Raw genomic sequence first — 17,986 nt, 5'->3', positions numbered from 1 at the left:
TAATAATGTCATGATAACTTATCTGCTTGAGGCAACACCAGTCCTTTTTATTTAAAGACAGTGTGTGCCTTAGTGGTGGAAATCTTCACAAAGAATTTATTCAGTGTGTAAAGTGGCACCATAGCTCTGCTGTTGATTTGTCATTTACTTGCTCACAGCAGGCAAATGGCCCCAGGTGAATTATGAGTAGGTATTATTCATGCTCCAGTCCCTCTGCAGCGCTTAGTACTTGGCTCTTCAGACCTAATAGCTGCTATTTTGGTCTCGATTAGCAGTATTTTTTCTCCCTCCACCAACTCCTGAACTTACTAATGAGATCACAAATACTTGCCTTTTCTTTTCCTGTGATTAGGAGAACATTTCTTTTCCAGTTATTGCTTTTACATGGAAGAAAAATGATGCATTGCATCTGTGGTAGAACTTGAGTCTTAAAAACCTAATCGTGTTACATTATCGATTTTATTGCTCATGAGTATTTTATTTATTTATTTTATTTTTTTACATCATTGTTCATTTTTGAGCAATGTTTGCTTCCCCCCACCCCCTCAGGTGTAGTCCCCATAGAGTTTCCTTCCCCAATGCACCCGTGCACCATCACCTCAGTCCCCTGTGCTCCTCCCTCCCTCCCTCTGATCCCTCTCCTGCCTCCTCCCCTGCAGGATATTTCTGGTTTATAATTGTCTGTTTTTGCTCTGTTGTGTTTTGTACTGTTATTGTTTTTTTACACTGATGTCTTATTTGGTTCCCTTATATTCCTGCTATAAGTGAAACCAGTGGATATTTTTCTTTTTCTTTCTGGCTTATTTCACTGGGCATAATTCCTTCTAGTTCCATCCATGTTGCTGTGAATGGCATGAGTTTATCTTTTTTGATTGCTGAGTAATATTCCATCGTGTATATATACCACATCTTCTTGATCCAGTCATCGATTTTTGGGCATTTGGGTCATTTCCAGGTTTAACCTATTGTAAATAGTGCTGCAATAAACACAAGGGTACAGGTGTTCTTTTGAATAAATGGTTTTGTGTCTTTGGGTAGATCCCTAGGAGTGGGATTGCCAGGTCATATGGTAGCTCCATTTTTAGTAGACTAAGGAACCTCCAGACAGCTTTCCATAGAGGTTGGACCAGTTTGCACTTCAACCAGCAATGTAGGAGAGTTCCTTTTTCACCACTTCCTTGCCAACATTTGTTGTTGCTGGGTTTTTTGATGTGTGCCATTCTTACTGGTGTAAGGTGGTATCTCAATGTGGTTTTAATTTGCATTTCCCTGATTAAAAGGGATGGTGAACATTTTTCATATGCCTGTTGGCCATTTGCATTTCCTCTTTTTTTAAAAAAGATTTATTTTATTTATACAAGAGCTGGGTACAGACCAGAGGCACGGGAGGGTGAGAGAATTCACCAGAGACAGAACAGGGAACAGAATAGGCAGATGGACCGAAGACACTGCTGAGGGGGAGCAGCAGGCGAGACAGGAGAGGTGTGCCCCGCCATGTGGGTTGCTCCCTGGCTGGCCGGGAATCAAGCCCGCACTGCAGAGGCAGCGGGCAGCTTCACAGGGCTGTGCTCAACCCACTGCACCACTGGGGATGCCCTCATGAGTATTTTAAAACCTTGAGATAAAACTTAAGTTATGGTTTTAACCTCTTTGGAGATCTTTTCGAGTTTACAGAATTTTGGAATTATGAGTATAATTTTGGAATTACTAATTACAAAAATTACTCAATTTTGGAATTATACTCATAATTCATCCATCAAACTATTGTTTACAAAGAACACTAGAGAGTGATTCAAGACATCTGGTCTCCCTCCAACTTGCTGTAAAATGTTACTCAAAATAACCTTTCAGGTCTGAGTTTGCCTGTCTGTCACATGACAAGAGTTTTGTAAAGATGTTTAAAACTGTCTTAGAAGTTAAGATTTTTCAGACATTTCAGTTGACAGCTTTATTTCTCCTTTTCAGTAGTGCGTTCAATAGTTTGATTCTTTTAACATTTTATTCATTTTAAATAGTGATCTGAACAAACACAATGAATTAAAACATTTTGTGAATCATTTGCAAACAATATTTTGCTTGTTCCTAATTTCCTGACATGGAGCAAATTAGATGATTTTAAATAACTCAAAACACTATGGGGAATTAATTTGTTTTTCTTCATCCAAATTATTTCAGGGATTGATCACAAAGTGTTCCTAACTCAGTTATTCCAGAATTTAACAACTTTCTCTATTAAGATGTTTCCAATGATTTTCTTCCATTCCACTTAAACTCAGCTGAGCTTTTTCCAGAGCCTTTAGATGAGAACAACTGGCGTAAGAAAGCTGTTTGGAAGCCTCTTTCAAACAGCTGTTTTCAGCCATGGAATGGTTGACAAAATTAAAAAACTCTTGACCCAATGTTTCATTTTTTATTAGAGCTCTTTCTTCAAGGAGTTTTGTGTCAAGCCCTATTTTAGCACTTCGCTGTACATCCCAAGATCATTTTACTTCAAAATGGAACAGATTAGCTCTGTTTGGGATGGGCCAGGTACACTATGGACTAAGAGCATAAAGGATACTGGGCAGGATAATTTATCTCTATCCCATCTCTTCCTTCCCATGAGCAGCCACTTCCACTTGAAATTTGAATTATTACTATAATAGGCTGTGGAATCTAGGTCTAAACAACTCGATTCCTTTTTTTTCTAAAGATGCATAGAGTTTTAGAATTTAATACAAACTGTGAGGGTGTATGGACACAAGAAGGCTTTATATTACTCAACAAAATCTCTAGGAAACAGCAAAAGTATAACACTTTGTGAAAAAAATCATCTAGGAAAGATGAGAGCTTTTTGATGTTCATGAAAAAGTTTCCACAACCCACCCGATCACCTTTCATGTTGAACAATAAATACTGTGGTTTTGCTCATTCCTCAGCTTCCCAGGTAAATAATGTCAATAATACTGTATCCATATAGATGATAAGCCTGTCCAGCATCTGTGGGTTTGGCATAGATTTATCCAGAAAGAAAGTGGTTCTCAAACTTGAGCAAAGCACATCCTTCAGTCCCCATCCTGGTCTTATGTGGGGCCAGGAATCTGCTTTTCCCTCTTTTTCTTTTTAACAAACTCCTGCATGGTTCTTGAGCTGGTGGTCCACAGACCACACTTTGAAAACTGTGACGGGTCTTAATTTGTAGCCCTTGGCTTTACGCGAGTGTTTCCTCATTCAAGTTAAAACAACGCTGGTAGCCAACTTAGGTATGCAGATATCAGCGCAGAGTGAAGCAGTTATAACCTTGACTTCATTAGCATCATGATCAAACTTACCTACACTCCTCCCAGGGCAAGTTTCCAGTTGCTATAGTAATGAACAAACTCACTTCTTGCCCAAAATATGCAAATTTAATAGGAAGCCAAACATGGCTTTTATCTTGTTCACTCAGAACATCAGAACAAGTGCCGCTGGAGAGCGGCTTAGTTTGAAACATTCATCTTAAAGGGACGACAGACTTTGCTCTCGATTTTGAGGTGTGGCATTGCTGCATCAGTTTCTATCAGTACGTTCATTCTCTCTTGTGGTGCCAATTTAACTCAGCTATATGTCTTGGAGATCACTGCTGGTTTATCAAGAGGGACGGGGAAAAGAAAGGCCATATGACATGTCCTGCAACATCTATTCCCTATCTCCATTGCTGGTGGGGAACCTTAGTAGCCTGGGTTGGTGACTTAGTGGAGCTGAGAGAGGAAACTCAGTCCACACCCAGGCATGTGAACTTGGTTGGGCAGGGGCAGTGTTGGATATGGAGTTGCTGATCAGCCTCACCAGATACTGCTGATGGGTTTAGATTAAAGCAGGAAGAGACAGAGTTCCTACTAGTTTCCTTGTGTTGATTGGAGTTGGCTCATGCCTGGGTGAAAGGTATCAGCATTCAGTGGGGGAAGATTTGGAAAGAATGGAATCCAACAGATCTCCACAGACAGCAGGTTGAGGTTCGCCCATCCTCCATGTTTGGAGTGTTTCCTGGTAAGGATAGCATTATTGAAGACAGAGCCTGAAGAGGTGATGGGTCTATTACCAGTCCATGGAAGTAGGGCTTATTAAGTCAGTGTTTTTAGTTTGTGCAGCTACTACCTAGTAGTCCTAATTCCTTGCCCAAAATAGGTTTTTTTAAATGTCTGTGGTGAGTACTACATGCCCCTTCCAAGGAGGGCCATGGGGCATGAATCCTTGCATGGAAATGAATCTTTACATGTAGAGCCATCCTTGTGTATAGCAGCAACCATTGTGAATGTAAACATCTAGTGGTTGTAGTCGGCTGAGACAGTTGAGGGAGAATGAGGTCTAGTTCTCTGAGGTCATAGAAAGACATTTTCCACATTGGAGAAAAGTGTTATTTCCTTTTTAAACCTGAAAAATGTTATCAGCATCTAGCCATCTACTCCTACCATATTTCTTCTTTAATCTGAGACTTAGATGATAGTGGCATGCCTATTTCTAAGCAAAAACTCCATGCTGGAGGCAAAAAGAGTCAAGCTGTATTTCCTCGTTGCATTCAGTCTGAGAGAGTTGGAAGGAGTGACTGGAAAACATCCCAAGCATTTGGTAGCCACACTGTTGTCCTTGTTGGCCCTGGATTTTGTGGCCACTTTAAGAGCTGGAGCCCTTGAGCCCCATGGAACTGGTGCTGCAGTCAAGGCAGGACCCTGTCCACTGGAGGGTCCCCCAAAGAGATAAGTGATGCAGAGGTCAGCCTTAAGCTCCAGCTTGACATCTTCTCAGCTCTTGTGGGTGCCTCATTATGCCTTCCTCAATCTTCCCCTTCCCATAGTGAAATGCAGAGGCTGAGAGTCACGCGTTCTCCTGTCTGCCAGTGGCTGAATACAATTGCCTTGGCAATAGAGAAAAGCTTCACCATGCCTTCTAAATTCTCTCAACACATCATCACTCAAAAAGGAGGAGAAAATAAGTGAGTGGCCAAAGGAATACGTGGGAGCAATGAAGCCGGTCAGTATTCCTTCCGTCAAGACTAAAGCAAGCCAAACTGAGACCCAAACATAAACATCAGGCATAGACTAGACATTCCTTCCAGCCTGCCCTCCTCAGCATTGACCTCGTCTCGATATTTCTACCTGTCACATTTCATTCTAACGCCAGCATCCCGTGTCTCGCCCTCTGTCGCTGATGCTTAAACCCTCACTTATCCATGGCACACAGAAGACACACACTGGTTTCCTCTCCTTGCTGACATTCTGCCTTCTTTCCTGCTCTATTCTTAGCTTGATGTGCAGGCTCTTCAGCATAGCCGCTTAACAGTTTCTCTTGGTAAGTTCCATTGAGAACTAGAGTTCCAAGGACTTTGAGGTCCCACTACTCTCCCACTGACTTGTTGTAGGCTCATTAACCTAGAGTTTGATTTGTGGCCACTGTTGTTTAGGACCATACACTGAGTCACTGTCTCAGTGATCTTGGTCCTTAGGTAGTAGGTATTATTTGGTGCTCTTCACACCTGCTTGCTCCAGGTTCAAGTGTTGTAAGTTTCCACGTGTGGGTGCCTTGGTTGTTTAACATGCTGTCCATGTCAGGCAGGGAGTCAAACTAGGCTCCATCAAGAACCAAATCAACCATTAACCTTGTCAGTTGTGTTTTTGCCCAGCAGGCAGTTTCACAAACTGACTACCCAGCGTTTAGTCTCTGATTCTTTGCACTTTCTTCCTTATTTTAAAGAACAAAAGCTTCACAGCACTGATTTTTGCCAGGCACTTAGTAATTGTCGTCCTCACTGTGCCAGAAACAACTGCTGCTTGGCAGAATTTAGGTGTTTAGGGCTCTATGGCATTAGTTTTGATGGAGGCTTTCTGGAGTAAGATAACGACTGTTGTTTACATTTTAAATGACTAGATTAGCCATTTGAATGACTAGATTAGCCATTATATTTTGAGGAATTGAGCTCTTTAAAGAAGGATCTAGAGTAAGAATGAATTTACTTCCAGGGACCTGAATTTACTGGAAGCTCTACAGTGTCTCTCAGAGGTGTCAAAGACCTCCTGTTTAAGAATCACCTGCCTTGTTCCTTCAAAGTACTCACCATGGGGGTACTTGAATCAGAACCTTTAGCAGTCTTACCCAGGAGTTCTTGGACCCATCATGTTTCTGCATCAGTGCTTCCAAAATAAGCTTATATTTATGGTACTCTTGTGAGAAATCTTGAAGCAGCATCAGAAAGATAAGTGATGTTGCAAGAGTGGCTTTCTCTTGCATTAATAAACATTCTCCCTAGGAGAGGCTCGGCTGTAATGGATCTGTTGATCAGTGTCAATTAAACAGACCATTGATGAATAAGTTGGCTCTAGCACAGTTTTTTTTTTTTTCCTTTTGTCTATAAAGCATTTAATCCCCCTGTACACAACTCATTTCTTAAAAAAAAAAAAAATAATGAAATGTAAGGCTGTGTAAGATTTATTTTTAATTTGTACATTGTCTTTTTTAGTAAATACACTACCAAATGTGTCTTCTGAGAGCCCTGTCCTGGTGATATTTTTTTTAAAGATTTATTTATTTTTATGCAAGAACTAGGGTACAGGCTAGATGTGAGGGAGGGTGAGAGGATTCACCGGAGACAGAGTGGGGAACAGAACAGGCAGACTGATGAAATACACTACTGAGGGGAGCAGCGGGCGAGCCAGGAGAGGTCTGCTTCACCATGTGGGATACTCGCTGGCCGGCTGGGATCGAACCCGCACTACAGAGGCTGCGGACAGCTTCACAGTGAGGCACTCAACTGCCTGCGCCACCAGGGAGGCCCCAGCCTGGTGATATTTTTAATAGCCACTAACCTTGCCTGGTGTGAACAGGGTTGTAAATTGGAATGGAAATTTAAAGAAGGTTCTTGTTGATGCACAGGACAAATTAGTTACATACAGGGTGGTAGTTTTGATCTTTGGTTATATCTGATGCAGTTTATATGGAATAATTGTTCTGTTCATTGAATATCACTCTGTAATTGCAAAAAACAAAACGAAATTGCAGCTCTTTTGTTGCCATTCTGAATGCTTCCAAGTAAATACAACTTTTTATAAAGAAAAGTTTTAAAATAATCATACTATATCTGAGCATTTGTGAAATGGGCAAGGAAAGAGTGATTGTGGATATAGTTTTTAGTTCTTTATCACTTCAGGTTGGCAATTTCACAGTAAAACTTTGGACATAGGATTTTTGTCTTAAAATTTATATTTCCTGCTTCTAGGTAGCAGTGGCACTTCCTTTCATATTAAAACTTCAAGTGCTCTTCTAAAGTGACATTGAATTTCCTAGCAGAAGCTTTTTTTTTAAGCCTCAATACCTTTCTATGACTTTATAACCTTCTCCCCTTCCCCTGCCACATGATCAATTTATTCTATCTCTTTGCTTCTGAATACGCCCTCTTTCTTAGAATAAACCTCAGACCAGAGTGACATCTGACATAGCAGCCCTCTACTTATGGCTGTGAACATCTCTGCTTAGCGAGTCTTCTTACACTGCAGTAGTGATTTTTCTAGAACTGTCAGAGCTCCCTGGGCAACCACTCATCCCAAGACTCATGAACCACCTGAGGTGGCTTGATGCTCAGAGCATTGCTTCCCTGTATTTGGCGATCAGAAGAGGCCTTTCTTTCATTCCTTTAACAGATATTGATATTCTCCTTTCCTCTCAAAGAAGATTTCCTCTCAAAAACTAAATGTTTCAATTTTGTGTGCCACACAGTTTATATATAAAAGCTCTTGTTAGCAAAATCCAAGCCAAAATTGAAACTCAAATGCTTTGAATAGTTTGTGTACATACTTTAAGAAAGACCCTCTTTTACCATAGTAAAATATTAAACATAAGAAAAGACTCAAGTGTCTATACATTTAACCTGTTTCATGATAATAGCTCTTAACACAGACAGGCAAAGTCTCTTTCTTCAAAACGTTTAAAATTTAAAAGCTACGTATGTATATACTTGGTGGCAATTTGCCCCATCATACAAAGTTAAAATGCCTTTTTAAAGAGATTGTTTGTTTACATGCATGATTAGTCAGTTTTAGATTTTAAAACTGCGTGAAGGTAGAAATAATCTTGCCTGTCAGGAATCAGAACTTTCTGAAGCTCAGAACTTATGATCCCTGATAGTCCCGAGTATTTGCATCCTCAGCAGCCTTTCCAAAATAGAGAACCTAACATGAAGTTCTTAACTTTTTATCAAAGTGTGAGAGCTATCAAGAGGCCACCCAGTAGGGTTAGAATTCTGCTTTTGAGTAGAGAGGAAGCTTCTCTTCAGGGATATTGACATATGTGTGAGAAGGGTTGAGTTTGAACTTCAGGATTTAATTGCTATCTCCTGCTTGCTCCCTTTCCAAGTTTCAATTATCTCATCTATTAAATGACTCTAATCACTTCCCTGAAAAAATTGAGATAAGAGTTAGATGAAATATTTATAAAGTAGTTAGCACAATACCTGGTATTATTTAAATAGCTAAATAGATACATTTAAAATGTATATTGCCTCCTTTTCTTGTATCTCCCTAGACGGTGTAAGTTTTATATAATACCTTTGCATCTCAGTTGACCCACTTCAAAAATGGCTGTAAAATATCTTCTGTTTTTTAGAAATCCGGAGATAGCCGCAGCTTCAGATTTGAACATTTACTATCTAACTTTCTTTATTATAATCTAGCCACAACTTAACAAAGGTGACAAAGATGAGTTTAAAAAAACATTTAGCTGCATGAATAAATAAGACCTGGTTGAGATAGGGGGTGGGTATTAGTTTGGTTAATAACTGACTCTGCCTTTAAAATCTAAATACAATTGTGTACTATCAATAATAGATAAGAAATTTTTTAATGAGCTCATGTCTCCTGCAGTTGGATGAGATAATGTCTTCCAAGGGCTTAAGCTCCTGAAATACCAATTACACATGCCATCTCCGGCTTTCTTGATTCTGTCCCATGGAAAGTTGGTCTTACCCAATGCCACACTATGCCCCAAAGTATCCAGTTGGCCTGGAACATTTTCAGGAGGACAGAATGATTTTCTGCACCATCGTGGTTGGCAAGCTTCTCTTTCATGACCTTTTTTTCCCCCAATTATTTATTTATTTTGGTGTTCCAAAATTTCTATTTTTTTCTATTTTATATATTTTTTACATAATTTTTCATTTTTCTACAATGTATGCATTTTCATCATGATCTTTGACTAGGGCTGCATTGAGCCACCATAGGTAGATGGTTCTTGTTTGAGGCGGCATTGTAAAATGAGCAAACAAAATGCATATAGAAACCAGGACAATGGGGACTGAGTCCAGCTCTCCCCGTTACTGGCAAATATATTTGTCCTTGGAGAAAAAGACTCCCTTTATCTACACAATTTGTGATCCAGAGCCATGAGAGAACAAACATCTGCCCTATTTATTACCAGAGTAGACTCACAATATTTGAGAATACTGTGCTTCTTCATAAAATTCAGAAGTTTCAAGGCTTACCTCTGAATGATGAGTGCTGGCTGCTTAAAGAACCCCAGTTTTGCCCCCCTGAGTTTTGCTGCTGGCTTGTAGTTCTCCTGTGGGTTACCTCACTTACCATTCTTTTGACCACAGGGGTTACCTTTCTTTCTTTAATATTCCATTACACTTCTAGACCAAAAGTCATTCCTCCGTATAAATAATCAACCCAAGGAGATAGAACATTAAAAAAAAAAAAACGGAAGAAATAACACAAGAAAAACAAAAAAAAATGAAAGGTTCAATGTATTCCAGTGTTCGCTCTTAGTTCCTGGTTCTTCTATAATTAACATGATCGCTGCTCCTGTCCCTGTTGACATGGAACCCCAGAGATAAAAATCACTTGACCATGTCCCTGACTTCCTAGATTCAGAGCCATCTCTGGTCTGAGGAGATGCTAACATCTCTTGACATCTGTCTTGACTTTCCATAATCTGGATCCAAGAATATAAGATTCATTTCTCCTAGTTACCTCAGCTCTACTTTCTTACTTTTGGCTTTTGGTCTTACAGTTGCTCTTTCTCTTTGGGCTCTTGACATTACAAATTGTTTCACTTTGCAGATAAGACTGTTCAATCAACCCATAGCAGTGGGGTTGAATCCATGTAAACCCACCAGCACATAACAGTATAAGACAGCATCCAGTAACATCCACCTTCCTCCTCAGTTCTCGAAATGGGAATGGAGTGGCAGGTAGATGTAGAAAAATGAGTCAGCAGGAGTCATTCACTACTGTCTCCTTCCCTTGATCATTCCCTTTACCATTTCATGATTCTTCCAAGTACTTGACCTTTTTCTTTAGAGATTTGGGTGGAAAAGCAAAAGGAAACAAGGATGGAGATTCTGTAAAGCCAAAAACTTCAAAAGACTCCTTCAGCTAATAGAATTTTAAGCAGAAGTAAAGCGCACACACACACCAAAATGGAAAGAATAACTGTCCTATCTTGTTCATTCATTAAGTAGACATTCAGTTCTTACTATGTGCCAGGAACTTCTTGCACACATAGTCTTTGTAGGTCAAGTTTCTGCTGGGGCTGGCTTCTCCTAACCACAACATCAGAGAGGGCCCTGCATCTTGCAGAACAGAGACCTCATATATAATCAATTTAGCTTCACGTATTTTTTTTTTGTATTTTATAAAGTCTCATGTATAGTAGATCTCTTATAATAGGTTAGCCATTCCTGAATTAATAGAAACCACATCTGTCTTTTCTCCTTTTGTCTCCACAACAGCAAGTGCAATAATGAATGTGAATTACTATGTTATGTAAATACTGTCTGGCTGCTTGAGGGACATAGGGAAAGAAAGTGAGGTTAATTGGGCTGACTTTGGTTGCTGGGTCTTCAGGAATCCTCCTTTTGTGGTGAATGTCAGTTTCTGAATCCTCCTTTTCTTCCAGATGAGCCTGCTTCTGCTGACATCCGCGGGGACACTTCTCACTCTACCATAATCACCCCGTTTGCCTAAACAGGAGATTCTAGTAGACAGCTTGCCAAAAGTAATTACTGTATGTGGCTTATTATTGCTGAGTCTGTCCTTTTTGTAATCTTTCACATACAATAGAAACACTAGTCATTTTCCAATTCTTCACTCCTATATCTGATTAATCACCAGGTTTTATCTCTCCTCACTTTTCAAAATTTTTCAAATTTATTCTGTTATCTTCAGCTCTACTGTTATTACTTTAATTCAGGTCATCATCACCTCATAAGCAGTTTGTTCCAACAACTTCCTAATTTGTTCCTCTGGTTTGGTGTAGCAACCTTTGTAAAGGACTGTGGTGATCTTTCAAAGATGAAAACGTAATGACACCATTCCCTGCATAACTTCCTTTAATGGTGCCCTGTGGTTCAGCAGATCAAGCCCAAACCTTTATGTCAAGGAGATTCAAGGTCCACTCAGTCCAGTGCCTACTTCTTCCTCAGCCTCGCTTCTCAGCCCCCTTTGTTTGTTGCCTCCTCCTCGCCTCCCTCGACCCAGCCACATCAGCTCTGTGCTTCCTCACCAGTCTGGGCCCTTTGAATCAAACTGCCCTTTTGCTTCCCCGACTCTCCACCAGACCATGCAATCTTGGAAGTGGACATTTTGCCTTAGCCTTATACAAAGTAAAAGTTTAAAAAATACTAGATAAAATATCAGACATTTAAGTGAATAATCGATGTTTGGATTTCACCACTCTGTGTTGGATAATTATGAGACAATTATGTACCAAACCAAAATTTGAAAACATCTTTTTATGGATGTAGCATTGATTAATAATTCTATACAGGTTTCAGGCATCTATCAATATCATCTATCTATACTGTGTTATGTTCACCACTGAAAGTAAACATCCATCTTTGACCATAAAGCTGACCCCTTTCTTGATTTACACACCCCACTTCCCCCTTCCCTCTCAGTCACCACTGACTTACGTTGTAGCCTGAGTTGATTTCATTATTTAGTTCATAAAATTATTTAGTTATTTAGTTCATTCATTTGTTCTGTTTCTTTAGGTACCAAATGAACCTAAAGATCAGATCCTATTGGGATCAGATCCTATTTTAAACTCCTTAAACAGGAATACTTAGTTTGTTCTGAAAAGTAGAAATTACTCTCTATTTTATAGGTAAAGAAACAGAGGCACAGAGAGACCAAGTCACCTACCTGATGTTACTCAGCTAATAAGTAGTTGAAAAGAGACTTGGTTTCAGGCAGTCCTGTGCTAGTGTTCACTCTTAACCAGTCTATCCTATATCACTCTCAGTTCAAAGTGATTGATGTGCTTACAGGCTGGCTAAGTGAGGCATGACTGTGTGAAAATCAGATGGATTCACAGAGATGTAGGAGACCCATAGAAGTGGGAAGAGAAAGGCCTCTTGAATCATACGCAAGGAGATCTGGGGAAGGAACCAGGCAGGTAGGCTTTTGGTGCAATTTATTTCCAGCCACAGCAGCCACATACTCTCAAATAGTCTCAGAGGACACAGAGTCAGTTGTAGAAGACGACTTAAATTGAGCACTTACTATTCTATGTATTGGAGACACCAAAACTTGAATGAGACACAGATTTTTCAGGATACCCACAGTTTAGAAAAATAGACTGCAATGAATGAAGAAATATATAACCGAAACAGACAGTGGTTGACAGTGTAATAAAAGGGCTGACATTCCCCTTTCTTGTAACTAACTCTGATCTTCATTTCCCCAAAGGCTTGGCTAGTACAAGCCAGAACAGTGCCGAGTACACATTGTACATGAAAATATGGTGAATGAGTCCATTAGTGTGAGTATTCCCACCATCTTGGATCTAGTAAATACTTTCCGTGCAGTGAGGAAAACGTTAAATTCCAGAATCACAGAGGATTTTGTAGGCTTTCCCTGGTACTATTTTCCTCTAAGTGGAGTTAAATGAGTACCTTGTTCCAGGTTTACCCAGCACTGGGGCATCTCAAGGTTTTCTGTAGGACATTTGGAAACCTGGAGCCTCTCAAGGCAAAAGACAGGCCTGCGGAGAGTGATGAGGCACTATTTCAGAACAGCTGTCAACAAAGCCCGTCTCTCCGTGCCGAGAATCGTCAAACACAAGCCTGGTGCCTGCCAGGCAATGGGACCGAAGCGTAGTCTCCTGTGCACACAGTCAGTGAGCGGGCCTCCTGGGGGATGCTCACCCTGCCAGCAAGTTAGCTAGGATGCAAGAGTGGCCTTTGCTCATTCTTGGGGAATGTGGAGGTGGGAGCACAGGCCAGTTTGGAGTTGAATGAAGGATGGCAGCTGGCGTCGCAGGTCAGGTGCCTCTGTGCTCTCTGCTCCATTCATGTCACAAGTTGCTGTTTGCATTTTGTTGTTCTCTGGACATTCCTGTTGCCCTTTTCCTGCCCTTGGCGCTGCCCACACATAGTTCTGTGTGCTTCTGGGGTGGCGAGACCGTTACTCCTGAGTATAAAGAGTCAGACGGGGCCACATTTTACAAGTAAACAAATAAGGAAACAAATGCCAGTGGCAGAGACTGTGCTCACTATCCCCTTGTTTAAATGTGCCCCTTCACACCAGTCCTTAAACCACGGCCCTCTGTCTCGAGGGATCATGCCTAGTGACTGTCTCTCAGTGACCCTCTGTGAGGAGAGACGATAGCTGTGCTGCGGGAGCACTCCTGTCTCCTGTCCAGGCAGCCAGACACAGGGAGGGGAAATACCCGACTTAGAACCAAATAATCTCAGGTAAGGGCTGGATCCCTAGCACTTTGTCTTAAAGGGGGGTTTTCATTGACATGAGCATGACTGTTGAGATCATTCGGTTGCTTAGCCAAAAGCATCCTTTAAAGTCCTAACCATAACTGCAGACATCCCTGAATAGAAAATACCTAAATCACATGCTCTAGTGTATTGGAGGAGGAGGGTGACAAAATAATCAAATGCTTTCTTGGAGAGGGCGGGGGAGACTGGTTGTCTTTTTCTGTTCTCTTTTTCCGGTGGCTTTTCTGGTGACGTGAGATTTGGGTAGAGTAAGGAGTCATGGAGACATTCTCCTGAAAATCTTCTGCTATGGCATCATATTTTGGGAGACTAAGTTGGGCAATATGTTTGTGGCATAAGGTCTTTAGGGAAATGCTTCATCATATGATTGTATGTTATTTGTCATGATGCTATATGTGCTCCAGAAACACTTCCTGGATGCAAAACTCTGCCCTACATCACCAGCTGTCTGCTTGCTCAAGACCCATACAAATGAGTTAATTACCTGCAGCAAGAATAGACTTTGAAAACAAAGCAAGAAACATGCAAAATAAAGGCTGTTGTCTCCTTGTGTTACAGTTGCTCCTTGGTGACATCATTCAGCAAAATGGGCATATTCCTGTGATGCCGAAATTCAAGGAAGACTAGGATTTTAGGCTTCCTCACTGCAGAGACCCTGAGTAGGAAAGTATTTAAGTAAAAAAATAGTCAAGATATGTCACTTCCAGGCTGATAGTTTGTGTGTGTGTGTGTGTGTGTATGTGTGTGTATGTGTATGCCATAAACCTATGCTTGACTTCTAGGACTTAAAACTAATAAAAGAAGGAAGAGTAGGCACATCTAGCAGGTGGAATATCCTCTTATTTTTGAAGGCATTGAAGTTGGAGGGGGAGGAGGAAGAATGTACAGACACTAGGAAATTAAAGGGGTCTTAAATGTTGCCAGCTCCTTATATATTTTTAAAATAAAAATGTTAGAAAGGTTATTGGTGGCTTCGTATCATGCTTGCTGTAGCTTTTAAATTGGAGCTCCATGGAGACTGCTTTACCTGTCTCAGAGAGTTAGACATAGCTGTCAGCGACTTCTGGTTCTCAGTCCTCATTCCTTTTTGTCCCTTAGTGTCAATGTGCTGCCAGTTTCATGCAGGAAACAAAGGCTTGGTATACAAGGTGATTATAAGCTGTATTCCCAGGGGAAATGGTATCCTGAAACTGGAGTGTAAACTCCTGAAAAGCAATTATTGTGGTTTGTTTTTTATATCTGCCTTACTACCAAGCACATGAGTGTAGTATGGAAATATAATACTTACAGTGTTTGCTGCTTGAAAATATTCTGGTTGTGGAGAGAATGTCTTTGGACTTTGGAGACAGACTACCTAAATTGAATCCAAGTTTAAGCCATCACCTTGGAAAGGTGACCCAACTTCTATGCCTTCATAATCTTGGCTGTAAACTGCAATATTAATAATTCCTATGGTATAGAGTAGTGATGAGGATTGAATGAGTTAACCTATGCAAAACACAGCAGTGTTTGGCACAGAGAAAGGTATTCAAGCATTAGCCATTAGCATCAGTGTGCAGAGAAGGCTGTGTTTCACTATTGTTAAGAAATATTCCAGAATAGGTGTGAATATCATGATTTGAAGGGAGTACATTAAAAATTAGAGTGATTGTTGTAGATGTCATCAGTTCTCAAAGTTCTAGATATTGGTTTGTTCAGAGTTAGAATTGTATTGCTCTTGATCCTTTCTATTGCCTCTTTTAACACTGTGGTATTCCAGTTTGCTTAGCACTAAATAGATTCCCTATTCTGGTGACTGTGGTCTACAGCCACATTCCGGTCTGTTCATTGTCCTCTCACAATCACTGTGGATGAGATCTTTGTGGCTTTCTTCCTTGAGTCCCACCGAGACATTGGTGTAGATCAGCCTGTCCTGCCTTTCTCTTCTTCAGCAACTTTATTTTTTTTTATTGACATGACATTGATTTACAATGCTGTATATGATTTGGAAGACTCTTTTAATCCTTCCGCTGCAAGGTCCATCTGTGCTGGTTCTTCTGGTATTAAGTCTAGATCACTCTCTGCAGGTTTTACATATGAAGTGGATTCTTTCCATTGCTCCCAGGAATGTTTATTCCTCTCCTTTTCTTTTCCTTTTTTTTTTTTTTAAAGATTTATTTATTTATTTATTTTAATTTATTTATACAAGCACTGGGTACAGTCAGAAGCATGGGAGGGTGAAAGAATTCACCAGAGACAGAGCGGTGAGTAGAGCAGGCAGAAGGACCGAAGTACACTGCTGAGGGGAGCAGCGGGCGGCAGGAGAGGTCTGCGCACCATGTGGGACCCTCCTGCAGTGGCCGGGGAGCAGCCAGGGATCAAACCGGCGATGCAGAGGCTGCAGGCAGCTTCGCAACCCAGCGCTCAACCACTGCGCCACCGGGGAGGCCCTCCTCTCCTTTTCTTCAGCAACTTTGTATGTACACTCATCTCACACATGCAATCAGCCGTCCTTCAAGAGGACCTTGACATTTTGGTCACTGTTACCTTGAGACTTGGGGCTTTTCTTCTTTTCATCCTTCAGAATCCCACTTGAAGTCCATGTAACTTGAACAAAAGAAACCCATCTTTTGTATATCCATTGGGTTATCATTTTGACTCAGGGGCTCTTTGCCTTTGAGATATTACTGCATGACCCATCCCCGAGTGATAATGAGGTGTCCTCATTCTGGTTTTATTTCTACAGTATGTTCCTCCTGATCTCTGCGTCTGCAATTTTGTGCTGGAACAGTCCCTCTCTGTCCGAGCCCTGCAGGAAATGCTTGCCAACACAGGTGAAAATGGCGGCGAAGGGGTGAGTACCTGAATTATGTCCTGGGTGGGAATTGGGACCTACTACAGCGCAAAGGTACATACTTTATTTCATTCCTCCAGTTTCGAGCTGGATAACCTTGAGATGATCCATATAGAGTTAGTAAATCTTTCTCCCTGAGTTTAATTTCTGTTTCAGCATCCCTAATCCTGCTTCCTTTTACTAATCAACTTCAACCAGAAAAACAGAAGAGATTACCATTAAGGCTGCCCGAACAGGGTATGGAACATCCCTGTCCCACCTTCCCCAGGAAATGTAGAGAGGCTGAGAAGGTCTTGAGATGTACAGTGCCTGTAAGGCAGTCTTTTTATTTTTCCACTGGGAAGATCTCATCAGATATTTATGAGTGCCCCAGTGGTATACACTAACATGTCGCAACAGTTTACAGAGTATTTCCGTCAAATTCAGTCTTTGTCATCTGCCCAGAACTGCAATTTCACGCATAATAAGCAAATACAGAGCTTTGAGTTTTGTTGTCTGTAATACGGTCCCTAGTATTTAAGAGATGATGCTCTGTATCTCCCATGTCAGAAGGTCTCCAAGGGAAGACTTTAGCCAGACAACTCAGTAATTTTTGACTCTTTTTTCCCCTAATCCATTTGTCTGCTTAACATCAGTAGTTTAATTCTACAACCTGAATATCTTAAATCCAAGCCCCTTCCTCCTTAGATAATGCTTTAGACAAATATCTTTTGAATTACTGCAGCAACCTACTGTTTCCTTCTGTACTTATCCCTCCTACCACTCATTTTCACTCAACTGGCTATGTTCTTCCTAAAATGTAGATCTAATTATCATACTTGCTGTTTAACAAAACTGTTGTCTTCCCATTACCTTGAGATAAACTCCAAAGTCTGTAACTACATGAAAATCCCTGCAGGACTTGGTGAACCCTGCTCACCAATCCTGCCCCAACTCCTACCACATGCCCCTAGGTGCTCAATGTTCCAATCACATTGAATTCCTTTCGCTTCCTCAAATATGAAGCTTCTCTTGCCTCTCATCGTATGATCTATTAGCACAGATCCCTCCTCCTCGCTAGCTATGCCCTTACGAAATCTAGGAACTAGTTGAGATATTAGATCTCCTGAGGAGCCTTTGCTGACCCGCAAGTCTGGGATGGTTGCCCTTGCTTGAGCAACAGTCAGTACTTTTTCTATCATCGCTCTTATCACTCCTAAACTAATGACAAGTATAATTTTCTGTGTTCCATACTTAAAAGTAAACTGCATATATAGTTTAAAACTATTAGCAGCAAATTATTCTTAGTTGACTTGAATGAGCTCATTCATAATAAAGGAGTGTCTCATTTGTGGTAGAACAGACAATTATCATAGTACAAAAAAAAAAAAAAAACACGCCAATATTTACATTTAGATTATCTTCCAGGCTCTTAA

The 17,986-nt window shown here is 40.8% G+C and overlaps 1 protein-coding gene across 2 annotated transcripts in view; it reads left to right on the top strand.

Moving 5' to 3' along the window:
* Positions 1-17,986, top strand: part of RYR3 (ryanodine receptor 3) — a gene marked incomplete at both ends in the record, with an annotated part of 506,236 nt that overhangs the window by 171,599 nt on the left and 316,651 nt on the right. For both annotated transcript variants that reach the window (XM_084241349.1, XM_084241348.1), the window contains one exon: positions 16,464-16,571. In XM_084241349.1, coding sequence (XP_084097475.1) covers positions 16,464-16,571 — 108 coding nt within the window. The remainder of the gene's footprint in view (positions 1-16,463; positions 16,572-17,986) is intronic.

This window comes from Talpa europaea, assembly GCF_964194135.1.
Source record: "Talpa europaea genome assembly, chromosome: 8".
Classification (NCBI taxonomy): Eukaryota; Metazoa; Chordata; class Mammalia; order Eulipotyphla; family Talpidae; genus Talpa; species Talpa europaea.
Note: the sequence above shows the minus strand (reverse complement) of the source record. Positions and strands in the feature narration are given on the sequence as shown.